The sequence below is a fragment of the Trachinotus anak genome, unplaced genomic scaffold (genome assembly GCF_046630095.1).
Source record: "Trachinotus anak isolate AG129_WGS33_773 ecotype Australia unplaced genomic scaffold, CSIRO_AGI_Tana_v1 ptg000008l, whole genome shotgun sequence".
Lineage (NCBI taxonomy): Eukaryota > Metazoa > Chordata > Actinopteri > Carangiformes > Carangidae > Trachinotus > Trachinotus anak.
Window position 1 is genome coordinate 1,728,340 of NW_027273859.1, and position 26,649 is coordinate 1,754,988.

At 41.2% G+C, this 26,649-nt stretch overlaps 1 protein-coding gene and 1 long non-coding RNA gene across 2 annotated transcripts in view; one reads left to right on the plus strand and one right to left on the minus strand.

The window, feature by feature from the left end:
• Positions 1-19: 19 nt before the first annotated feature.
• adgrd2 (adhesion G protein-coupled receptor D2) overlaps positions 20-26,649 on the minus strand; it is a 44,518-nt gene continuing 17,888 nt past the window's right edge. The window contains exons 11-25 of the mRNA XM_071481800.1: positions 26,396-26,501; positions 26,248-26,303; positions 25,947-26,073; positions 25,709-25,812; positions 25,371-25,473; positions 22,902-23,055; positions 20,496-20,629; positions 19,618-19,733; positions 16,015-16,135; positions 8,269-8,310; positions 8,088-8,141; positions 7,807-7,954; positions 5,663-5,721; positions 5,533-5,563; positions 20-1,410 (exon numbers count right to left, since the gene is read on the minus strand). Coding sequence (XP_071337901.1) covers positions 1,403-1,410; positions 5,533-5,563; positions 5,663-5,721; positions 7,807-7,954; positions 8,088-8,141; positions 8,269-8,310; positions 16,015-16,135; positions 19,618-19,733; positions 20,496-20,629; positions 22,902-23,055; positions 25,371-25,473; positions 25,709-25,812; positions 25,947-26,073; positions 26,248-26,303; positions 26,396-26,501 — 1,363 coding nt within the window. The 3' untranslated portion in view covers positions 20-1,402. The remainder of the gene's footprint in view (positions 1,411-5,532; positions 5,564-5,662; positions 5,722-7,806; positions 7,955-8,087; positions 8,142-8,268; positions 8,311-16,014; positions 16,136-19,617; positions 19,734-20,495; positions 20,630-22,901; positions 23,056-25,370; positions 25,474-25,708; positions 25,813-25,946; positions 26,074-26,247; positions 26,304-26,395; positions 26,502-26,649) is intronic.
• LOC139623533 (uncharacterized) lies at positions 1,774-4,668 on the plus strand. The gene is made up of 4 exons (XR_011691543.1): positions 1,774-1,881; positions 2,101-2,195; positions 2,299-2,556; positions 3,571-4,668. It is a non-coding gene; the product is annotated as an uncharacterized lncRNA (long non-coding RNA).

A 26,649-nucleotide genomic window follows, 5' to 3' on the forward strand; every position in this document is an offset into this window, starting at 1 on the left:
GTGCACAAATGATGCAGAGCTTAAACTGAATGTACAAGAGTCAGCACAGCAGTCGTAGTCTTATTTCAGTTTTAGGAACAAATCTAATCTAATTTAGACCAAAGCAGATGTTTGGAGGACAGTGATTTACATCAGGAGTTCATCACAGACCAGAACTGTGGGATATCCACACAAATTCACAGTCTGATCCTATCAGCTGTGGAGGAGAGAGGGGGAGTTAAGATGGCTGCTGTGTGTTAGTAACATTGAACAAGGGAGAGATCAGACTGCAGCAGGACAAGTGGCTCCTGTTTGTTGAGCTTTAAAGGTCCATATTATAACTTCTCCAGTGTTTTATCCGAAGTGTTGATCTCCATCAGAAGATATATTTGTGGTTTTAAGAACCAAAAACCATCTTAGTGTAGTTTTACATCTCCTCTCTGGAGCTCTAGTAACAACAGGTCAGTCAGAAGAGAGGCTTTGAGCCTCTCTTCTGATTGGCTGTATGTTTTCATGTCCATGTGTTCTTTGATTATAAAGCAGGTCTAGGTTCTATATTAATACTGTGAAAGTATCAAAGCCTCAGTCCACAGAGAAATGCACACAGCCTGTATTCAGACACTGAGCCTTAAAACCAGATGTCAGGACTTCTGGAACTTTGTGATGTCACAACAAAGCAGTCACCGCCCTCAGCCACGCCCCAAGTCCCACCCACCTGGACACACCATCAAAGCTTGCAGGATTTGGTTTCTCTGAGTGTTTACCTGAAATCTGCTATATTTTCAGATTCAGGTCCTCTCTTCTGATTGGCTGACTGACCTGTTGTTACTAGAGCTCCAGAGAGAAGCCTGAGAGAGGAGATGTAAAACTACACTGAGATGGTTTTTAGTTAGTAAAACCACAAATATATCTTCTGATGGAGATCAACACTTCACATAAAACACAGGATAAAATATGTTAAAATATGGACCTTTAAATAAAAGTTAAAAATATTAAATACTCAATACATGCTGCTGCTGAGTTCTGTGCCTCCACCCCAGTACAACTGAGGTGATGTGTCTTTGTAGATACAACGTCCTGATTCTGCAGAAAACATACACAGTAACTATTTGTCTACAGTCCTCATGGAAACGTGTACTCTACTGAACAAGTTCCAGTAATATCTGCGCAGTGACCAGGACATTTACGACCCTTTAATGTTGCTGCGACACACTGAAGTGTCTCGTCTTCAGCGTCAGAAACAGGAAGGTGAAGTCAGTTCAGGCAACAACGACAACCAGGATATTTCAGTGTGAAGAACTGCAGAGCTCACTGCTCCGTCTTTCCTCCGTGCTCGTTTTCTCCCAGCTCTTCTTCAGCTGGGACCTGTGCATGTGTGTGCGTCCAGTGTGGCAGAGTATCGGGATCCACTGCACTTTGCAGTTCAGCAACCTGCGGTGACATAAAGTGAAAGGCATTAGCTACGACTCCCAGCTTAATCTGACGTTTAACGTTGTTCTGCATCACAGGGGTGTGAGCGTGTTTGTGCACAAAGGAGAAAACAAGAAGGGATGGACTGAAAGGCAGAGTGAGAGAGAGCAGGTGTTGGAGTGGTTAATGGCCGATGGCGTGAATAGCCGCCGCTGTCTATTCCTGATTAAGGGAATGAGCTTCTCCTTTGTCTCGGCGGTCAACAATGAACACCTAGCAGCACTCAGAACACCATCCATCAGGCGTTCCTCTCAGAGGGCCAAACATTTAATGAAGCTATTACAAACTTCCTTCTCCACGCTGCCGGGCAATTCAGAGCCAATGACAGTGACTTAACCCTCTGGAAATATGGGGACCATCTGTTGTGTCCGCCCGTACATTCAAATCAACAAAAGACACGGGGCGGGTTTTCACACAGGCCTAATGTTGCAGGTAAATGAAGACAATCTGAGCAAAATAAAAACCTCTCCTGCTGTCTCTCCTCTGGGCAGTTCACTGTCTAGTGTCTGTGTTATCAGTGGCTGCGTCCTCACACACTACACACTGTGCAGGAGCTCGCATTGTTCACACTGAAGCCATTAACAGACCGTGTTTTCTGCAAATACTAAGAGGCTTTAGAAAATGACAACTATTCTGTGTTTTCTCCTCAAGTGAATATTAACAACATAAAAGGACTCAGAGCATCGTTCCCCATGAAAACATCATCAGCACCGAACACTTCTACAGCCCATAACAACCGCATTAAGGTAAACTCAAACATCTGAGTCAGTTCATTCACTCCACGTAAATGAGGAATTTCAATGAGCATAAATACAAATACTTATTTTTCTTTTTTCTTTCATCCTCAAGGCGGTTTCAAAATGATCCATATGTGTTGTGATTTAAAGCCAGGCAAAGAGAGAGCAGCTTGAGCTCAGTGCTTCATAATGTGGAAGCAGCAAATGTAAAAGGTAACGGCACTGACCGAGCTCGTTTCAGGAAGTGGGAGGATAAATTCAATCAGTGCAGCCTCCTGGACCTGGCATCTCCACGGGGTCACACCCCCCCTCCAGCGTGGAGCAGCCAGCACACCACCCAGACCCCTGGCTCCAGGACTCACCCCACATGGTGAGATTTAATTGCCGACCACACACTGCAAGACTTTGAAAACATTTTTAAAAGACCCTCTCACATCTAAAGACAATGTGCTAGAATTCTTATTATTGTCATTATTAGAGTAAACTGGGGTAAGACCCACCCCCTTTAAAACAGTATTTTCTTTTAAAATATGCATATTTTGATCATCAATATAACACAAACACAAGAAGTATGCTTTAGTAAACACATTTAAATTGTAACTAAATCATAAGAGACTTAAACTTTATTATAAAACTAAATGTAAAATCTTATAACCATCCAGGGAAAGAAGCCCCCAGAGTCATTTAATTTATCCAAACTTGGTATTTATGCATAAAATTAACTTTCAAATCTTGATGTTGCTCTGACTTTAACTGCAACATAAATGTTAAATAACACATTGTTTTTAGAACAGTTTGATTATTGCCAATTAATTTCAACTTGATGAGCCTGAACACAGACCTTTGTTTAAAAATATTATTTCAACTTTATCATTTACATTTAAATTACTGCCACAAACATCCTGTTACATACAAAAGCAAGTGAATCATTAAAATGATGTGACATCACTATAGATGCTTAACCTACACCAGCAAAGAATTAAAGCTAGCAAGCTAGTGCTACAGCAAGCTAATATTGCTAGCAATAATGTTATTATTGTAAACTCAGCTATTTAGCCTTTTAAACTGATAATAATACATTTCCTGCTGTTGGTTAGCTGTTACCTTATAGTGTTAGATGATGGTACACATATCCATATCTTGCACTTTCACATAAAAAATATATATATTTTGTCCCACCTGTAAAATAAGTTTGATGCTATTTAAGCATCTAGTTAGGCAGCATTTAATTATTATTTTTATGTAAAGTTAGTAACTTAACACTATAATTGTCATGATTTGCCGCTAAAATGATTGTTTGGCCTTTGTATGATTTTCTGTTTTATTTTGAAATTATTTTCCCTGTGTCTAATTACCTTTGCCTCTCTTATACATTTAATGCCAGCTCAGTTTGCTGCTTCCTGTTTGTTGCTGGAGAAGGCGACAGTATTCACGTCACTGAATGTCACTGCACGAGCAAAGACAAAAAATACGTTCTGATAATATTAAACATGTTTGATTATATTGGTATGTCAAGATTTAAATATAAGATTTAAGACAGCTCTGACCATCACCTTACACCAAACCACTGGGATGACAACAGCACACCATAACTCTAACAAAACTCTTCTGATTTTATTCGGACATTAGAAATTTGCCTGTGACAGTGAAATTGCTTGAAAAGTTGTTTGGTGTGAGGCTGGCAGTAGTTAACCCTTGGTTCACCTCGGGGCTTGTTATGGGGGAGACAGGTCAGTTCAATATTTGTTTTTAACCAAAAAACAGAGCTGTTTTTCTGTTTTTGTTGTCAGAATTACAAATAAAAAACAAGAACATCAAATTGGAAGAAATGGTCAAATTTTGATGTTTGCAAATTCCTTTTTCTGATTTTTCCTTGTTGAATGGAAGCAATGGAAGGTCGTCAGGTGGTACGGAAGTAAGGGTGAATATTTCAAAATAAAAGCCAAGAGGATAGAGTGGCCATTCTATAAAGTGTAAATTATGTAAGCACAGTCAGACAGACAGATTGTTCATTGTTTATTTCTCTGACATGGACCAAATTTTAACACCAGAAATTTTATTTTTTTAATTCTGACAACAAAAGCAGAAAAACATCTTGGTTTTTAAATTTTTCTGTTACTATTTTTTAAAAAAAGAAATGAAATTCCATGGTTTTTTTGTTTTCTGGTTTTTGGTTTAAAATGAAAAAAATGAACTGCCTGAACGTACAATAATTGAGACAGTTACTGAGTAGTCTCTATGTTTCACTTGTTTTTTATTGAGAAACTGTCAACATGACGCAGTGCAGAAGAATTACACACCTCAGTCTGAAGACGTTATTACGTGATCTTGCTCATAGGACTGCTTCCATGACAGTTCTCATAATCTGCAGGTGGATTTAGCTTTGAAGTCATGGTGAAGTCACAAAATCTTGCGGCTGGTCCATTTTTTCTTTCACAACACAAATGAAATTGAGTTTGGTGAAAGTAGAGAGACACCAGGAAAACCAGGGAGAGAGATGCAACAAAGGATCTGACACAGACCATGGGTCTGTGCACCGATCTCGAGATCATGGTGACGCCCCTTCAGTACGGTTGTCAGTTTGATTGACAGCTTCCACACCAACCCAAGCAGAGTGAAGAAGAAAATGGCAAATGCCCCAGCGTCTGTTTTAAGTGCTGAACCCAAATAGGCTTGGATGACATCCAAAATTCTTTATCTCAGTAGAGTCCATGTAGCGGGAAATATCACCATATTCCATATTATCAAGCCTTGGAAACACCTGTAGTGTTGGTAGTCTTCCAGTTTGAACCAGCTTCTGGTCAGAAGCTCATTTTCCATGAACACTGAGGGTTTGGACTGTTTGCGCTGAGGTCCAGTTTCAGAGCTGGTTCTGTTTTGGCAAAGATGTTTTGGCTACTTCCTGCTAGATACAAACTGCACAGTAAAGGCAAATGTTCATCCAGTGCTCAGCAGTGAGTAATAACCACCCTGGATTTTAAAGGAATGTCAGGCTGCTCGTGTTTTCAGCAGGTCTAAAGTAAAGGAGGTGTGTGAAGGACTGCTGCTGTGGGCCTTCTGTCCCTGCTGATGCTGTTTATGATACATTTCAATCACTGTTGTTCTGAGCAGACAAAACAACTACTCATATAACACAATCACACCACTTCACTATTATCTTTCTGCACCACTACCTGTGCCTCACAAGACACAGAGTTCAGACACACAGTCGCTGCAGACACTTTATCCATCACTCAACTCTATCACTCACTGCAAACTCTCTTGTCTCATATTCTAGTTTTCTACTTCTTAAATTTAATTTCAACTAACGATTGAAGACCAGTATTGAGTGGTGTTAGGACTGTACCTGATGGTTTGAACCCAGTCAGCTGGACCACCTGTTAATATCAAAAAGACACATCCAACATTCAGTCATAGTCAATCAGTATGATAAATGACAACATATTGTGCGGTTACAAAGCAGAAATGCTACTTACTTGGTTTCCTGATGCTGGTTTCAAAGAGAAACTCACAAAGCTCTCCTTTCTGAAACTCTCTGAAAGACAGAAACGCACTCATTTGTATTAAATTTGTTGTTCAGCACCAACACATTGGTTTATGCAAGGACAAAACGTGAGACAACTATAGACAAGCAACACAAAGCACGACACAAAGAAAACACAAGGACAGAAAATGCAAACAATATGAATGACAAAAGAACATTATGAAAATTCTCAGTATGAAATCTTTCAGTTCTTTCTGTAGATTTCCTTTATTTAATCATCATTGTTTGCATCTGCAGGACAGATTGCTGCTGATGGGATAAACAGGCCGCCTGATTCCAGCTTTCATTTATTTCAGTAACAGTGAAGGTGCAGGAGAGAGCAGCAGTGGTGAAGACATCACTGTACTGCAGTCATCTTTAATATGGAGGTTAGATTATAACGTTTTTGGTGAGGTTCATGCCTGTTTTCCTGGAGCTGTAGGAACAGTGACATCACCAACCATCACTTTCATCTGAAACCAGTTAAAATATCAAAGGAAATGAATGAATGCTGGAGCTCCAACTGATTTAACAATTTGAGAACAACAACAACCATAAGTCACTGCATCTGTGATGCAACACCTTGTGTTACTGGTCGTTTGTCTCCACCCTCTCGTACGACCCATAAGAGCATCTCCTGCTAAAACTCCCTGCAGCAGCAGGCGGACAGGACCTTTGTCATCATGGTTACAGTAAGAAACATACACAGACTGCAAGGGCAGAATACCAGGCCATCGTTGTCATGGTAACAATAATAAATGGGACATGAAAGGCAGTTTTTTGTGTTTTGTTTTGATCCATCGACCCCAACAAAAGGTGTAGGTCTGGTTTTCAATTTTTTTTTTGTCAGATGCCAAAATAATAAGTGCAGCTCTTCCCTCTCTCTCATTTCTCATTCATCCACACATCAGCACACAGAGCCTGACTATTGATGAGCTGACTGTGCTGTACTCAGTCTGTTGATATAACTGAACTGAATGTTGATGTAACTTCTCTGAAACTGGACGTGTCATGATTTTTTCCTCAGATTTTAAACAGATTTTCTATTTTTTATAATTAATGGAAACTTTCAGGGAGGTGTTGAGGGACAATAAGAGTGAGTGTGTTTGAACCCACTTTCTGCAGTGGGTCACCTGAGATTCTCTGGCTCTATAAACCCCAGTAAACCTTCCTTTAAGACACTATGCACACATGCAGGCTAACATAATTTGCATGGGAGGCATTTTGAAGACATCAAGTCTGTATGTGTGGTTGGGATGGGGGTTGGGGGCTGGGGGTATTCTTCAATGGGCTTCTTTGCTTTTGACCCCTAGTTTAAGATTCTTGATTACTTTTAAATCTCCACATGGTCTGGCTCCAGTTTTTATTTCAGACGATTTAAAAACACTTCATTCAGCACTGCGGCCCCTCAGATCTGAGAACCCAATGTTGTCAAAGGGTCCAGGGGCCAGACTTAAGACAAAGGGTAAGACCACTTACCATTGGTATAGATAACCTATAACCACTCCTGTTTTATTTCTCCAACTCTGAACACTCCCTGGAATTCCTCCTATATTTGATGGTATTATATTTTCTGTGCACCGCTGCTGCAAATTAACGATTCAGTCCTTTGAAACAAAAAGCTAAACTACACTATAAGTTACTCAGTTAATTGCTTTTACACATTTGAATAGTTTGGTCTGACGCTTAGATTCGGTATCTGAGATTATTGTTTGTTCAGTAGCAGAGAAGAGATGCACTGTAGCAGGTCTCCCTGCTGTGGTGAGGGGCTGGAGGATTTTTGGGCACTACAGCGTTCTGGTCATTGAATGAGCATGCCACATTTTGTCACATGGGTATTGATGAGCTATTTTAAAGTGTCCAGGTGAAGCAAGAGAAAAGCCCACCTCTTTGCCCAGTGTTGGATTAGCCAGTTAGCTGGCACTGCCAAGATGGCGACTGTGGAGCAGCTCACTCTGAGCTTCAGAAACCTGTGGGTGACATTGTGGAGGCTACGTCTGTCTTTATTTACAGTCTGTGGTAAATCCTGACAAACACAATCTGCCTGTTGACTGCCTGAAGATGACCCACATACACAGCTCGGCTCATGCCGCCTACCATTCTTGATGACCAGTGATGTAGAGGTGGAGCTGGGGGGTCCAGAGGTGTCACTGGTCTCAGGGCTGGAGGGGGTTGGTGGACTGCGGCACCAGGAGGTCATTGGGGCCCTTTGGGAAGGCAGGAAGCTGGTTGGCTGGGAACAGTTCTGAAAATACACCACAACCAATTCAGAGGTGCGATATGTGTATCACTACTATCCTGAAAACATTTTGAGTAAAATAAACTGTACAAAGATGGAATTTATTTTCCTGATTACTCCTGTGATTTTTTTCACTCACTGTGAAAGATAAGGCCTTTCTCTTTTCTTTGATCCTCTTTATGGCATTCCTCACCTAAATGAGAAGCAGCGTTTACACCCACTGGTTTGGCAGCCTCACATACCGCACAAAGATGCATTCTGATATTCTGTCACAGCGGCGACAGGCAGCCGCACTGACAATGGACCGAATGCCTACTTACCTCACTGTTGTAAACAGCATACACTAAGAAGATGTACAGGCCCTGCAGAGAGGAGAGGGACACGTTAGAAAGCACAGTGAAAGATGTGGAGAGGCGGAGGAGAATAAACTGCTTTTATTGACAATATGGATCATCATCAGGTCCATTTAGTGCTGCACTCTGTCGGCACAGACAGATGATGCTTTTCTCTTTGCTGAACACCTCCTCATGCTCGCCATCTGTGTGGGTTTCTACTCCCTTCTGGCACAAACTTCAGTTGGATTCATCAGGACGTGGCACTCAGATCTCAGCTGAACTGTGTCCAGATTGGATCCGTGCTCCACTGCAACGGTACTGGCTCAAACAGCTCTTCACCCTGGGTTAGCCTTGAAAAGACCAAGTGATGTTCAATCACATCAGAAGTCAGAAGTGTTTGTAGGCATTCATCCATAGCGTTAGCTTCAGAGGTTGTGTGACAAATGAAAAAACAGATTAAACCCTGCTGACTTTCTCAGTGGGGGTAAAGGTCAGGCTGCCACTTTCAGGAAGTTATAGAAATTGTTGGACCCCCCTCACCTAGCCTAGTCCTGACATTGGAGAAGTTTGGGGAGAGAGGGTTTCACAGGCTGTGACCATCTCACAGGCACTTCTGCTGAAGGATACTGACGCTTTAAGTTGTTGTTTGTTGATTTGCTAGGACGGTGAAATTTATTATGGGAAAATGTATTTCATTTGTTTTTTTGGCACTCAAAAATTTTCTAAATTGCAGTTGGACTGCAGCTGAGTGAGGGGAGTGATACTGAAACAGTACAACAGTTACCTGGATGAAAACAACAACAGCAGCGCCGTACGCCTGGAACACGCTGCCTGTGGGCGTGTGCGTGGCAGCGGCTGTCGCTGATCTGCTGCAGAGAAACACGTGTGTTCACACCTGTTGTGTGTCTGCTGCGTCGCTGCTACTGCAGCTCTGTCTGTCTACATAGAGTTTTAGTCAGGCTGTAGAAGGTAGTTTTCAAACAACGCTGAGGTTTTAGAGGCAGCCTCTAATGGGTTAAAGTCAGTTTAACTTCATAACATCAAACTCAACAAGTCACAAAACATGTTGTGTGCCGCTGCCTTCAACAACAAGCCTCATGGGCTTGATTTATGATCTGGTGTATGTAGGATAATCATCCACCCCCACCTCCTCTTTAGAGCTTTTACACTGTCATAACATCATTTCGTCAATCACACGACCAAAGATGTGTACCTTTACACACTAAAGGTACACATTGATGACAATATAGACAATAAAGAAATGATAGACTGAGTTGCTGATTGGGTACAGATGCAAATAAACTTATGGGTTCTTGCTGCTGTTATCTCTGAGCCCTCAGTTCACTTTCTGTGGTGTTTGGAAGAAGACAGGTGCAGGAGCCATGTTTATATGTCTGATGTGATTAAGGCAGCGATGTGAGTGGAGGTGGAGCCTGAGTAGATACCGTGTTCTGATTGTGTTTGGGCGATTATGTTCATAATCAGAGAAAGTATAATCACAGTCAGATATATGGACTGTTGCTGAAGGACACATTAATCCAACAGTGACTCCATCTGAGTTTCATTGTTGTGATGTTTAGACAAGCTCCGTGGGCGACAGACAAACTTCCTGTGCTTAATGTGCCACCACAGTGGCTGATGATCAACTGTTGTGTCTTTCTCTGAGAAAACAACTTTTTTTTACATCTTCACTGTGCTGTGAAGCTGCAGCAGACACTAGCTGAAGTTTATTTTATAGTCATAAATTCCCTGCTCTGTGCATGGAAACAGCATTTCTTTGATTAACTATTGGTTATAATATCATAGTCATGGTCACACAGCTGTAAACAGGTGCTTAACCTGCACAATATTAGCCCCTACAGTATGTTTAAAATCTTAAATATTACACTGACTAAATAATTCAGTTTTATTACCAGTCGTGGCCGGTCAATAGAAGGTGCACCTGAAAAACTGATAAATAATTTTAAGATATTTGAAATTAGTAAATGTGTGACTTTTACTTTTAAACATTTCAGTATTACTTCAAATGAAATCATACAGTATGAAATAAACAGTAAAATTAGTCAGTTTCATGTCCACCAACCATCAACCTCAGGTCTGAAACATGAAGCATGAACAGTGAAGAGCTAAAAGCTGCAGTTCCTCTAATGACCACTAGAGTCTGGCTCCAACAGTGAGTCAGTCCCCATTGACTCCCATGTTCAAATGTCCAACTTTACAGCAGAAATAAACATGTTTACAGCCTGGTACAAAAACTGTTCTGGTCTCTAGAGCTAATTTCCTCCTTCATGACAACTGTATGACTGAATTTTATAGAACTCCCCTATTTACATTTTATTAAGGACTAAAGTTGTGGAGAATTGAGGGCGTGGCCTCTTTGAGTGACTGGTGGGTGAGTATATCTTACTGGCAGGAACTGGAGTCTCAGCTCTACCTCTTTGCCCATTTTTGGATTAGCTGGGAATTAGGGGTGGAGTCGGGCACTGCCAAGATGGCAACAGTGGAGCAGCTCACTCTGAGCTTCAGAAACCTGAGGGTGACATCACAGAGGCTACGTCGATCTTTATTTACAGTCTGTGGTGCCTACAGTAATTCAACATTAGCTTCCTCTTGGTCCCACCTCCCATCTCATACATTTTAATTAATTTTTTAATTTAATTTCCGTGTCATGCACAGAAAGTGTCCAACTCTCATGGGTTTATAATACACATAAAAAAACCTCTCTCAAGTATGGCAAATAAAATTTGTTCCATGGCTGTTTGTTGTTATTATTGTAACCATGACAACAAAGATTATCTAATGTTGAGGAAGTACTTATTTCCTAATCCTAACCCTAACCCAAAGTCATCACCGTTATTATAATAAACAGTGACAAAGGTAGGTATGCAGCTGTGAGTACAGTCTGCATGTTTATTATTGTAACCATGACAACCAAGGTCCGGTACGCCTGCCACCGTTGGGGCGCTAAATCAGAGGGTTGTTAGTTGTTCAGGACTGGTTGACTATAGAACAACACTGCTCAGAGCCTGTGGCCCCGCCCATGTCAACAATCACCACCTGCTACTGGTTGATACTGAAGTGTAGCAGACAGAAGCAGAGGTGAAAGATTTGGTGTCAGTTAATATCAGATGCTGAGCCCTGCCTCGTCCCACTAGTGCTCCTCTGTTTTCATGGTGCTCAGACTCTCCACCCTGCTCTGCTTTTATAGACCTGAAGCAGCCCAGTAAAAAAAACATTTTTTTTGGCATCAAGAAGAAAACGAGCTAGCGAAGCATCACCCGTCTACCTACATGAGGAAGAACTCCTACTGTAGTGTTATCTGCCCTCAGCCGGACACCGGCAGTAAATCTAAATTAACTAGCAGCTCTCTGGGGGTCACCCAGGGGCTAGCTCATTTTGATTAATTAAAGACTGTAGAGGAGCATGGGAGAGAAAAGGCACAGAGAGAGGGAGAGAGATGTACAGAACGGGTGGAAGGTATAAGAATAACAGAGCTGGTGTATGGAAGAGTGGGCAGCAAGGGAAGAGAGAGAGACAGAGGAAGTGAGTGCTGTGTGTTATCAGGAGAGGAATGCTGGAGGTCGATGTGATATGACCTGTCGTTCAAAGAACACACACACACACACACACACACACACACAAAGATGCATGAATACACAGTCAGTTATACACCAAAAGTTGCAGATGAGCAGATAAAGATTGTTTAATTACACACAGGTCTCCATGTTATTTCTGTCAGTAGCTGCACAGGTTCAGGAAACGTGCTGTTGTTGCTGCAGGTCAAATGTTTGATGATGATGCTTGATGTGATTATTTGAGTTTCTGCTGCTACAGTTAGAGCTGAAGTGTATCAACATTTTCCTGTAATGGTTCTGTGCTAACGCTGTGGTAAAATGATGATGACTATGATCATCTGTTCAACAACATAAATAACATACACACAAAACTGAGCTTCATGTCATCTGATACCAACTCATCTGCCAGAGATAATTTTTTATTAATATGTGAACTTTGATGACCAGGTTATCCAGTCTTGTTTTCATCAGTTGAGAGGCATCTACAAATTTAAACCATTTCTGTCACTGACCTCGACAGAGTTACTCACGCCGTCATTCTGCACTCAGTGAAAAAAGCAGCTGCTCGGCTTCTAACTGGACCCAGGAGAAGAAAACTTTAAACCAGTTTAAACATTCCTTCACTGGCTTCCCACTGCTTCCAGGAGACAGTATACAACTGGTGAGGCACTGCAAAACTGCTGAAAGCTTCACAGGACTGGATGTTGCTTGCTCTTGTGTGAGGATGTGCTTTACACCTTTAAGCTGTGAGCCGTCCAGGAGTGGTAACTGCAGTGCAGCTCCACTGTGGCCACTGCTAATCCCACTGTTGTTCTGTGCTCCCTCTGTTACACAGAACTGCCCATCACACCGTTTCACCTGCTACAGAGGAGCTTTATGGGTGAAGCATGGAGACTAAAGCTTCCCCCTTCACATTCACCTCCACCCAAACCAGTGGGAGTTGTTTACTGCTCTGTCCACTGGAGTGCAAGAGCAAGCTTGATGTGATACTACTGGGGACTGTGCCTGCTGCAGTGGGTTAGAACTACCCTACACTGCCTCTGTGTTCTGATTATTAACAGTCACTGTGTAAGTGCCTCAGGTCACAGGCAGTGTTGGGCAAGTTACACAGGAAGAGTAATAAGGTTCATTTTTACTTATTAGTCTTTCAATACTTTACTTATTACTTCATATCTAAAGTAATTAGTTACATTACTCATTAAATTACTGTATTACTTTTGCCCCCCCCAAAGAAGTGACACAGGCCTACAACCTGTTTCTGCAGCTCCTTTCACAGTTGAAACCACTTTGCTGGAACAACTGACCTTACAGAGGAGTCAACAATCGAACCACAAAGACTACAGCCTCTAGAAAAAAAGAAAGTCTCTCAGGATTTAACTAAAGTATTCTCTCATAGGAGCAACAGGGAGTCTTTAATGGTTTTACATTTCACATTTATAGTGGTACCATAGCTTCCTGTTTTGTTATTTCAGCCCCGACATGTTAAAGAAGGTCCTGATGTTCAGAAGTGAAATAATGATTGTATCTCTTTAACAGCAGCTTCTTAAACCTGATCAGACAGACGCTCCTTGGGTGGCAAGATGTGTTTGAGTGTTGTACTTCATGTAAAGGTTTTTGATGTTCACACAGTCTCAACCTCAGCCCCCCGTCAGAAGCACCCTCACTAGCTCTCTCCTCCCTCATCTCTCAGCCATCAGAGTTTGAACTTCGGACAATTAGGAGCTGAGAGAAGAGCATCTCTGCTGTCCAGGACACCAGCAGAACAACGTCATCATAACAAAGGATTAGTAATGGTAATATTAAATACTGTTTTATAAATTGTAATCCTTTACACTATTAGTTACTGGGGGAGGTAATATTTAATATATGAATGTACAATTCATTACTGAGTAACCCTTTACTGTCCAACACTGGTCATAGTAAATTTGAACTTTAACTGTTTGAGCTGCACATGTGTGTTTAGTTTTAGCTGAGTTACACTCATAGCCTCTGTGACGTTACCCACAGGTTTGGTCTGAAGAGTGAGCTGCTTCACTGTCGCCATCTTGGCGGTGCTTGACTCGGCCTACGTCTCAGCTAATCCAAAAATGGGCAAAGAGGTGGGGCGTGTGTGGAGCCGAGACTTCGGTGCATGTAGGTTTGTAGCAAGCATACACTCACCCACCTGTCAATCAAAGAAACCACGCCCTCAATTCTCCATAACTTTAGTCCTTAATAAAATGTACAGGTGAGTTACATTAAATTCAGCCCATACAGTTGTCATGAAGGAGGAAATTAGCTCTAGAGACCAGAACAGTTTTACCAGTCAAGACTTTTCTAATTCTATGTATACTAACATTTTAATAAGTTAATATTTGACTATGAATAATTCATCATGTAGAACTTTAATTATTCTTGTGTTACAGTGGGAACACACTGGCTGTGTTGTGTGTGTATGGCTGCTGCATCGCTGACTTTACGCTTGTCTGCTGTGTCACTACTCCTGCCACCTCTATCTTTCTACATATATTGTTTACAGGATACTTTTCTCTTCATTTTTAATTCATTTCTGATTTATTTTTGACATAAAATGCCTCTGAAACTCCACTGTTTCCGCATTATATTTTTTCATGTCTGTGGCATAGTCAGATTCAGTCTAGACAGAAACTTTAGTGAAAGGTGTCAGTTTTGTGTGCTCGTATGATGTCACTATGAGATGAACAGGTCCTTTCTTTGTCTATTTTTGCTGCAAGATGTGTGTGTCATGTGTGAAAATAGGTGAGATGCTGAATCTCTAGTTGATATGACACAGCTGTGATGCGAGGGACATGCGTTCCATGTGTGTCACACGGGCAGTGTCTCTGCTCTAACACGTTAACATGGACGCCAAAATGAAAATCAAGACGTTCTGCAGCCAGCAGACACACGCCACACAGCCGGTGTGTTCCAGGCCCTATATTTAAACCTGTAATAACGGCTTTTTGTTTTGGTCTCTTGTGGGCAGCAGAAACAGGGTAAACCACAACACTGACATATCGCCTGTTGAGGTTGATGTGGTGAACTCTTATTTACTGCTTCTTTACACATCTAGCAGCTACAGAGCAGCACTCTCATTTGTGCATTATGTTTTGGGCCCAGAGCTTTTTCCACTGGAAACAGCTGCAGATCAGTGAAGCTGAGGCCCAGAGAGCTAAACAATGAGCTGAGACTCTGCACAGCCAAGAGGAGCGACTGACACATTTCCCATTGTTTTCATATATATATATATATATATATATATTTATATTACACACACACACACACACACAAATACACACACACACAATTCAACACATATCAATTGTAGCTGCTTTGAAAATGGACATTTGCTGGTTACTGCACAACAATATGGTCAATGCAACAGTTTTGTTTTTTTTTGCACCGAGCTGAAATTAAAGCTCTAAAACTTTCTAACCACACGAAAGGCGTCTTTCCCTCAAAAGGTCTTCACAACTGTGTTTAAATCAGTGTTAGTGAGCATTTCTCCTTTGCCAAGAATAACCACCCACCTGACAGGTGTGGCATATCCAGATGTTGATTGCATAGCATGAATATTGCACAGGTGTGACTCAGGCTTGTAACAATAACAGGCCACTTTAAAATGTGCAGTTTTAGTTTGACATGCAGTGCAACACATCTTCTTCACACAGACTCAGATCAGGTTGTTGATTGTCTCCTCCTCTCCAGTGGCTCTGAAGCTGCTGGACATTAGCAGGAAGTGGATCACGCTGTCGTGCACACAGATCCAGAGCGTCTCAAACATGTGGGTAACATGTGGTGAGTGAGAGGCTGGTTGGATGTACCGACACACTCAGAAACGACTTTGGAGACATCTGATGGTGAAATGAATGTTCATTTCATGGGCAGCAGCTCTAGTGGACATTCAGTGTCTCAAATGCACACCACCTCAAAATGTGTAAGATCTGTGGAAATATTTAGTGTGATAAAATTGCACACCTGTCAGGTTGATGGAGGATCTTGGTAAAGGAGAAACACTCACCAACACAGATTTTAACACATTTATGAAGTAAATTGAAGAGAAATACATATACAATTTAAAAACGGACATTAGCCAGTTACGGCACAAGGTTATGATCAATCATAATCATTGAATATGAAAATGAGGTTGTTTATTTACCTGGAAGGCATTGAGAACAATGAAGACATAAGCAACCACAACAGACAGATGGACCAGGACCCCACAAAGCCAGGTCAGACCCAGCACTGGCAGCAGGATGAGAACTGGACGGGTCACAGCCCTGCACACACACAATCACACACAAATCATAAATGCACATATAGGCTGTGCATGAATTAGAGACACGTCCAACAGACCAGTCAAAATAAAACTTCACATAATGTTGTGGCCCCATTTAAATCCTGAGTACCACAAATGAGTATAGGCCGACAGAAGGACCCGGCAAAATTGAGTTTTCAAGGTATTTTGATGAGATTTTCTTCTCGAATATTTCCTCCTTGAATCCACATCAAACATCTCTGTACAGCTATAGATTTTATGCCTACAACAGTCATACTCCTGTTCCTTTGCAATCATCCTTTCAATGATCCTGGTGCTTATATGGCCAATAACCATTTCACGGGGCAAGGCAGAAAAGGTTGCCTTTGTTCAAACCACTATTGTTGTCACACTGCTGCACCTGGGTAGAGAGATTGAGTTTTCAGACTGCACTGTGTCTGCAAGGACAAAGCGAGCACTCAAAATAAAAGGGAAGAGAAGGCTCTTCCCTTTTATTTTTGAAAGTCGTTTTCCCTCTAATCTCCTGAATTCACATAACACTCTTGAGCTGGCATAGACATCTACTTTCGGCTGTTTGTGAGGGAATGAAGAGACATAGTGAAGAGGGGGAATGGCGTTGTGGAATTTTCATCAGACTAAGACAAAATGTGTGAAAAGAAATTCTGGATGGAAGAGAGCTGCTACATGTTGGGTTGAAGGATTTTTTACCAGAATGTGAAAAGAGATCCTGGTCTCTCCTTAGTCTTAAGATATATTTGTAACACCTACCTTTGCTAGTGTACTGAACTGTATTAACCTCACAAAGTTCATATTAGGACTGACAGAAAATGAATACAAGCATCCTATAATCCGTTTATCTGTAATCCTCACAAGTACAAGTACAACATGAGGCTATTTGGTGTATTAATTGGATGGTTAACCTAGATTTCTCACCTGCCTCCTGAGGGATCTAGTTACAGAAGATTTTGGATCCATTTTGTCTAGGTTTTGAGATGTCTGTGAGATTTCTGCTGCCACCAAAACACAATAGTGAATGGACTTTCATTTGTACATTTAAAAAAAATTCAACATCAGCAGCTCTTCCCAGAGCGATTGTTCTCACTGCCCTGGACATTCCACAGACCTCACTGTCAATGTTTTTCATTGGGACTCTTTATGCAATAGGAAGTCGTCTCAGAGAAAACTGCTCACAGCAAATGTCTGTGCACTGTCAAGGGTAATGTGCTTTTTTGTCATTTCGGTGAATCGACCCTTTAACATCCATGCATATTTATATGTTTTACCAGAAATCATCATGCAGCATCCGCGGCGACGCTCCTAGAAACTGCACAAGCTTGCATACAATATGCTGCGGCAGAATTACTAGAAATGTGTGTACTATCATCCTGTAACCATAGCAACGTAAACAGGCCTGACACATTGAAAGGGGAAAATATGTTTGCTGCTCAGCCTCTGACTGGCTGTCATATGTATGTAAAGCTGAGGCACGGTGGCTGTAATAGGAAACAAGGCGGTACTATTAAAAGGATGAGACTGTGATATTCTATCGTTTCCTTATTGTCAACAAATCTCACAAAAAATCCAAAAGCAACAATGAATGTTTTCTACTAACAAGTATTTGTAACCAAAGCCTCATATGTATTAATCCTCTGTCGGAGAGCATCAGTGAGACCATGAACACACACACTGTGCTTCATTATGATTCAGTCCCATATACAGCATCCTGCTGTTGGAAATACAGACTGTCCTGTACAAAACGAGGTCACAGGTCGTCTGTCAGCAGGTTATTATGAGTTAGGTTTTGTTACTAGGCGACATCTAGTGGTCGTAGTAATGATGACAGGAGCAAAGGGAAAAGTGTGGTGACGTAGTTTATAGAGCGACAAAGTCCACATCAGGACTTCAGCGTCCAGAAAGGGACTCTGTGTTTGCCTAAGACCTGTGCTCCTCTCAGTCAAGCCTCCATTGCCTGATCTCATGTGACACGGATTTTACAATTATTCTGCAGGAGGCTTGATACGACGCCTTCAACCGGTTCAGTTCTGTGGTTCTTACCTTCATGTTCTGAGGACAGTAACGGGCATGTTTGGTGTTGTAGTGGCTCCCTCAGGCAAAATGAATGTGTACTTTTTTGTCTACTCATTTTTTTGTACTGGAAAGAACACTCTTGCTAACTGCAGTGATTGGCAGGTGGCTGTATGATGACAGGTGAGGTGACTGCAAAGTGTCACTCAAGAGCAGGTTTGGGCGATATCCAAAATTCAATGTCTCAATACAGTTGAGCCCAAATATCGTGATACACTATATTATATGCAAACAGCAGAGAGTAGTGCACACAAACTGTCCCGCTGTTTTAAGAAGTAACTGGAGTGGGGCACCATTAAGGCTCAGTCCTAACTGTAGCAGCCCTGGGTTCAAATACGACCTGTGGCCCTTTACTGCATGTCATCACCTTTCTCTCCGCAACTTTCCTGCCCTGGGCTTCCAATGGATTTTGGTGCAAAGTGAAGCATTTTTTTTAGGAAAGTTGATAAAAAGCAATTGTGAATGGTCTGTGTTTCCACTGAGTGACGTTATGAGAATAAAGCTGAGTTTTCGTCAGATTTCCAGCAGTTTGCCTCTCGGTTGGAGCTGGCTCCCTGAGGCATGACACGGCAGGTGCCTCGACTTGAATTAAATGAAAGTGTTTCCATTTCACCACCTCATTTGAGCGAATAAATTCCTTTGCAATATTTGAGTATTTTTATTAACGTGTTTCATGTCGATAATTGAGCATTAAGCAGGTCAGTGATTTTGAGTCTTCTTTACAGAATTTATAGACAGCTTTGTCCTTTAACTTCAGAAATCATAAAAACAACAGTATTTCTGTTAAATGTGGTGAAATAATTGATGTGCATTCAGACAATAACAAATTTATAGTAAGAATGGGCTTCTCTGCCTGTCAGACCTGTGTTTTCATCAAGCCCCTATAACAAAAACACTTTCAACTTTAAAGTTACAATTTTAACTGTTGCTCTCAAAGGTGGACTAAAGACAAAATTAAAAGTTTCAGAAGTATCAGAATTTATTGGATGGTAGAATGTAGATATAGATCCTAGATGTGCTGCATACACACACACACACACACACACACACACACACACACACACACACACACACACACACAGTGTTGTGTTGGGACCAGGTGTTCAGCTGATAAGCCCTTACAACTCCCACAGCAGACTCCCGAACCTAAACTCCCATTCTCTCACACTGTCTCTATTGACTGTTGCTGGCTCCACCAAGAAGGAATCAACAAGTGTGTGTGTGTGTGTGTGTGTGTGTGTGTGAGAGAGAGAGAGAGAGAGAGAGAGAGAGAGGGAGGGAAGGAGAGGGAGCGTGGGTGCACAAGAGAAAAAGACTTGTGAAAGACAGAGCACAAAAAGCAGGAGGAGAGAGAGAGGATGACAGAGAGAGAGAGGCAGAGAAGCCATTGTATCTCACCAGGTGAGGTCAAAGGTCTGCATCTTTGATGCTGAGCTTGGACTGAGCATCTTAGCACGGCGACGAGCACTGGAAACGGTCACCATGACAACTCGACACAGCACAACTGCATTGACCTGCAGGCAGAAGACAACAGCATCAACATGGCCTCCAGCAAGCACGAGATGTGCCGCTGCAGATCCACTTAGCTCACATGGAGAGAAGGGAAAGTTTAGCCTCCTGCTCAGGCTGCAGGAAATCACAGCGTTCAGTGATGGACATCACTGCTTTTTTTAGGTGCTCCCTGCCTGTCTGAGGTGGGAAAAAATAAAATGTAGACAAAGTATAGAGTGGGAACGCAAAAGCTCATCTTCATTTAGAAGCTTGCTTCTATAACTTTCTGGGTTTCTGGGGATTTGAGTCTGGAATATGACCCTGTATCCACAAGGTGTCACAAAAAATGTTAAATGTGTTTCCTTTATCATAAAACATTCGTAAAGACGTTTGTAAATGTTTTTTCTTCTTCTCTGCCTTTTGCTAGTGCTCTGCTACATTTCTTGGCACGCAATGGTGGATCAGTGGAGTGAGATCAAAATGATGACAAAGAGCAGGCGCGTCAGTTTGTGTTCGATTTATACACAAAGGAGACCCTGCTCATCAAAACACTGCTAAATATTGCATTAGGCTTTTAGCACAGAGTTCAAACTGTTGCTGTATAAACGGATGATATCAGATTATCATTATTATTGTCCCTTCTTTTGCCTTGACCTCCTTTAAACTTAATAAACTTGTGTAAAACATTATAAGTCATGACACACAAACACAAACACACACACACACACACACACACACACACACACACACACACACACACACACATACACACACAGATTACATACCGCCAAGACAAATACAACAGGTCCCACAAAGGCCCAGATGGTGTCGGTCTTCACACTGAGCCAGCAGTGATCCTCTGCCTTGTACTTGTCCACTGATACTGCCAGTGTTACACCAACTATCAGAACAGGTAGTCCTGAAAAACAATCCAGAAACAGGAGATGAACTGTGGTGAATATTGACAGATATTCATGGAGCAGTGACTGTATTAAACAGAATATTTAGTCTGTTGTGCTCTCTTGGTGTATTTAGTCTGAAGGGGAACATTCAGCACATCTGCACAGAGCTGAGAGGAACACCTGGATATCTGTGGTGCTTATTCACACACTGTTCTCAGCCCATTGTGTAGCTTTATGTAACAGTAGCAGCTGCAGGAGGTTTTAAATGGGTTAAGGTTGCAGTATAGCATAACATCACATCACGTAACACTAACATGAATAAATCAGCATCACAACAGCTATTATATATTACAATAACTAGCACGAACAAGCAATTCTAAAGCTCCATTAGCAGCTCCAGGAGGCTAGGATGTTCATAACACTCTCATTACATTCTTACTGGTTCTCAAAATGGAAAGGGTTCATCCTCTGGGGAGTGGATTCAGTTTCATGGCGTCTGCACCTCATGTTTTTGTTTGTGTTCATCTGCAACATGTTTTAAACACATCTGGACAGAAGTCTTGATCAAGATCAAAGACAGATAACAGACAACCATTACCATCCTGAGGACCATTCGGGGGAAAAAAGCCAAAAGTAAAGCCAAAGGGATTTATGGGAAATGTGGACCTATGTTATGGAATTAATCTAACCCTCCATAGTCTCTAAGGAGTGCAAGTTTTAGATCAAATCATGACAAGAATCCTGTCTCATCTAGCTGTGTTAGCTTTAGTTCTGAAGAATGAGGAAATAATTTCCAGGAATCACAGTGGAAATAAACACTTATCTTAGTTTTTACTCATGATAGTTTATTTGTATAGAATATCTAATCTAATCTAATCTAATCTAATTTAATCTAATCTATCTGCTCTACTCTAACTAATTTAATCTAAACTAACCTAACTAAATCTAATCTAACTTAATCTAACTACTGTAATGCAATTAATGCAGTCTCACTAAGATTATCTAAGACAATTATTGGACAATTTGAATTGATAGTTTATTTGTATTTATTGTATAGAATATCTAATCTAATCTAATCTAATCTAATCTAATCTAATCTAATCTAATCTAATTTAATCTAATCTAATCTAATCTAATTTAATCTAATCTAATCTAACTACCCTAATCTAATCTAAGTAATCCAACCTAATCTAATATATCTGATCTAACTAAACTAATTTTACCTAATCTAATCAAACTAATCTAATCTGACTAACCTAATCCAATTTACCTAATCTAACTAAACTAATCTAATCTAACTAATCTGGTCTAATTGAATTTGATCTAATGGAATCTGATCTAATTGAATCTGATCTAATCCAATTTAATTAATCTAACAGAAGTACAGCTGAGTGTTCTCCAGGCTAAAGTCACTTCCACTCTCAGTGTACGTTACAGCTGAGGTCATCACCTTTTTCTGAACACACATGAAGTGTAAATGTGAGACGAGTGATGTGTCCTTCAACTGCACTGTCTTATACAGCACACTGAACTGTAGAGACAGAATCATTTGTCACTTCTTCCTCTTTTCTGTTTGACGGGCGACTGAGAAGTTTTCTCCTCCTGTTGCTCTTTAACCTGATCTGACTCAGGAAATTGCAGTGATGAACATTTGTTGTTATGTTTTAATCTAAATGACACATGAACAGTATTTAATGCAAACAAAACCAAGCAAATAGATGCACAGTGTAAAATGTGACAGACACATTTTGTTAAGATGCATAAATCACATAAGTCACTAAACAGCTCCTCGAAAATCAGATGTACTATGATTCAGCTGTTTATACCAGAACTCTTCCAAATCAAGCAGAATAAACAAGAAGAAAAGTCTGATGTTTTACACTCAATTTAGAGCAAATGTGGAAGCAAATATGTTCCAAATAAAAGCTGATACCAAGATCATGATTCAGGATCAATTATCACATTATCATGAGGTAACAAAATGTGTGTGTTGTGTACATTTTTAACCAGGGTTAGGAAATGGTGTGATAAAGTGTTATGATGCAGGATCCTGACCCTCATGTCAAAGCACTTTGTCATTGTTTTTTTTCTCTTATTTCACTGCCTGTGGCTTACTTGCTTGTAAACCACAATTATTTGATACAGCTGTAAAATAAAAACCATGATGGCAGTCTAGCTGTGGGGATAGAATCAAACATTTCCCCGACTCTCTGCTGCTGGACAAGTGTTGAATCCCTCTAAACTTCAGGGTTCGTGCCGTTTAACCACGTCATGATTCATTCAGTTTACCCCAGCCAATGACGTAGTAGAGCTTCATCCTGCGGTCCTCACTGATGTTGACGGACACGACCTTGCTCCAGAGCAGCAGGCCCTCCACCAGCATCCAGGAGAAGGAGGCCATGAAGAAGAGGTGGAGGAGTGCAGTCACCATGAAGCACGCTGCCTGCAGGTTTAAAAAGATACAATATTCTACCCCATGACAGTGCTGGGGTTGTTTGTTTATGATGCAATCACAATGACCCAACCACACACCCACAGTCCCGATGACGCAGACTGAGAGTTAGACTTCTCAGAAATAACAACACAGATGATTTTTTAAGGTATCCTGATTGTTGCATATTTAGTAATTAACTAGCACCAACTTGCCCCTGACTGTGAGTGTCTGCTGTTTGGTGCTCGATGGGCAGTGCACAGTGAGCTTTTGTGAGCATTTTGCTGAAAGCTGTTGCCTACAGCTGCTGAAAACAAGGCTGAGAGCACTGAGGGTGAACCAGAACAGTAAAGTTGTTGGCCATAAAACCAAAAAAGAGTTGAAATCAAGCAGCAACCTTCAGGACTGGAACATGAAGCTAACACACTGAAGTGCCAAAAACTGCAATTTAGTGAATAGTCACTTGAAAAACTGAGTCAGTCTCCACAGATGGTAAAATGTTTAACTTTAGAGCAGAAAAAAACAAACAAACAAACAAAAAAACAAACAAACTGTATTTTAGTCTCTATAGCTAATTTCCCCCTTAATTCAATTTTTTTAGGCTTAAATTTATGCATAATTTAGGGTGTGGCTGATTTGAGTGACAGGTCGGTGTCATCACAGTATTAGCTGCTAGCCGTGCTTGTCATCACCTCAGCTAATCGGAGTCACTTTTGGAGGATATTTCATGTAAATATTAGACAGATAACATACACTCACTGGCAACTCACTTGCTAGTACTGGGTTGGACCCCTTTTGCCTTCAGAACTGCCTTAATTCTTTGTGGCGTAGATTCAACAAGTTGCTGGAAACATTCCTCAGAGATTTTGGTCCATATTGACATGACCGCATCATGCAGTTGCTGCAGATTTGTCAGCTGCACATCCATGATGTGACTCTCCCGTCCTACCACATCCCAAAGGTTCTCTGTTGGACTGAGATCTGGTGACTGTGGAGGCCATTTCAGTACAGTGAACTCATTGTCATGTTCAAGAAGCCAGTTTAAGATGATTTGAGCTTTGTGACATGGTGCATTATCCTGCTAGAAGCAGCCATCAGAAGATAGTACATTGTGGTCATAAAGGGATGGACATGGTCAGCAACAATACTCGGGTAGGATGTGGCGTTTAAACGATGCCCAGTTGGTACTAAGGGGCCCAAAGTGTGCCAAGAAAATATCCCCCACACAAGAGGGATAGTTTCTTCAAGGTTCTGCATACCTTGGTTGTAATGAGTGGTTATTTGAGTTACTGTTGCCTTCCTGTCAGCTCGAAGCAGTCTGGCCATTCTCCTCTGACCTCTGGCATGAACAAGGCATTTTCTCCCAGAGAACTGCTGCTCACTGCATATTTTCTCTTTCTGGGACCATTCTCTGTAAACCCTAGAGATGGTTGTGCAGGAAAATCCCAGTAGATCAGCAGTTTGTGAAATACTCAGACCAGCACGTCTCGTCACTTAAGTCACCTTTCTTCCTCATTCTGATGCTTGGTTTGAACTTCAGAAGGTCATCTTGACCATATTTACATGCCTAAATGCATTGAGTTGTTGCCATGTGATTGGCTGATTAGATATTGCAATGCATATAGCAGTTGAACAGGTGTACTTAATGAAGTGGTCAGTGAGTGTAGTTTGCTGTTTGTTAATTGAATAACAGAACATGAGGAAGTCTGTTCTCCTGTATTTTAAGGTATTTTTTAATGTTAGTACTAATTAGCAGGTATCTGTGTCTCACCATTCCTGACTTGTTAGCTTAGCTTTTTAATTAGCTAATTAGCTAACAATGCTAACAGGAGCCTATGCTAGCCACATTTAACTAGGGAAGTCCACACACCCCACCTCTTTGACCATTTTTGGATTAGCCAGGAGTTAGGGGCAGAGTCAGGCACTGCCAAGATGAGGGACACTGCAGAGTTTATGATATTTCTCTGAGGGTTCATTGCTCTGTGTGACCCTTCAAATTAGACAGATATTTGATCAACTGGTGATATAGAAATATTGATTATGGGCTCTATACCTAACATGACATCAGACAGAAATTGTGTTACTAGCATAAATGATCTCAGAACCTGTTACCATTCAATACTGATGATTTGTGAAAAGTAGGTGTGAGTATTGTATCATAACCTTCCAGTCATGTCTTGTGACTGCATTAGACTGTGGTCTATCAAGGCCTCTGTGGCCAGAGAATTTTCTACAAACACAGTTTTATTTTAGAAAGAATAGTAAAAACATTTTTACTTTTGTGCTCCACCTATGAAATTACAAATATGTTGTTTCTGTAATCTCACCTCGTTGACAGACACCCAGTCACTGCACATCAACAGCAGCTCAGCGATGCCCAGGGAAACAATCAGGTTCTTGTGGACAGTGGTACGGTCTGATTTAGGGACACTGGACAATTAAACACACACGTATAAATTAATGTAAGCGCACAGCATGAGTATTTGAGTGAGGATCTCACAGTAGTTCTCACAATTTTTAAAATAATGTTTCACAAATGCGGTGCTGTTCACATATCTACAGTTTTTTTTCCCCCCATTTATTGAAGTGAAGCTGGCAGAGTTTTATGAAATGCTTTTCACCCTTGGCGCTTTACAGAGTGCACTCTGTGACGTTTGTGACTCACCCCACAGCGATGAAGAGGATGAAGGTGAAGAGGAGGCCACACAGAGACACTCCACAGCCGATGAACGTCAGCACCTGCAGTGCATTTTCGTTCTCTGGGCTCCTCTGACACACACACACACACACACACACACACACACACACACACACACACACAGAGCGGGAGCTGTAAATAGCAGCACATGCTGTAGATGAAAGCCTACACAAAACACAGTGATAATTTGAGAGAGGAATGTTACCTGGGCTTCATAAACCTGCAGTAGCAATGCAAAATTGGTGGTGTGGTTGCAGTGGCACACAGTGTATCCATATTCTTTGGACACCACCTCGCAGCCTCTGGTATTCCACCACCCACCAGCCTCCGGACTGTGTAGACACAAACAGTGCATACACACAGGAACGCCAAGAATGAAAATATTTTCCTATCTAAAACTTTTGCAGCATTTATCAAATTTTTTTTGATGACACAGGTAAGATAACTGAGGAATCTGAGAGCTCCACATTGGTTGTACTTTTTCAAAAATATTTAGTGGTACATACGTGAGATTAAAATCCCAGAAGGCACACACTGGATCATACACAGTACCAGTGGGATTCTGTGGGAAATATTGAAATAGAAAAGAATGAATATGATATTTAATTAGGAAGTAAATGGTGGCGATGACGATAGGAATTTCGAAGAGCTAACCTGTACTCTGTGCTGGAGCTGGAAATGAACTGCTGTGCTAACTGGCTGGTCATCTCCCAACGCGGTGGTGGATATGACTGAAGAGCCCAGGACGGTGCCCAAATACCTGGTAATACAGATTTATAGATTATAACAACACACATAAGGTGTGAGCTGCAAACCTGAATATGGAATATGGTTTACAACAAGAAAGAACAAAAAAATAAAAAATAAAAATAATGTTACACAAATATAAAATAAAATGTTATACAATT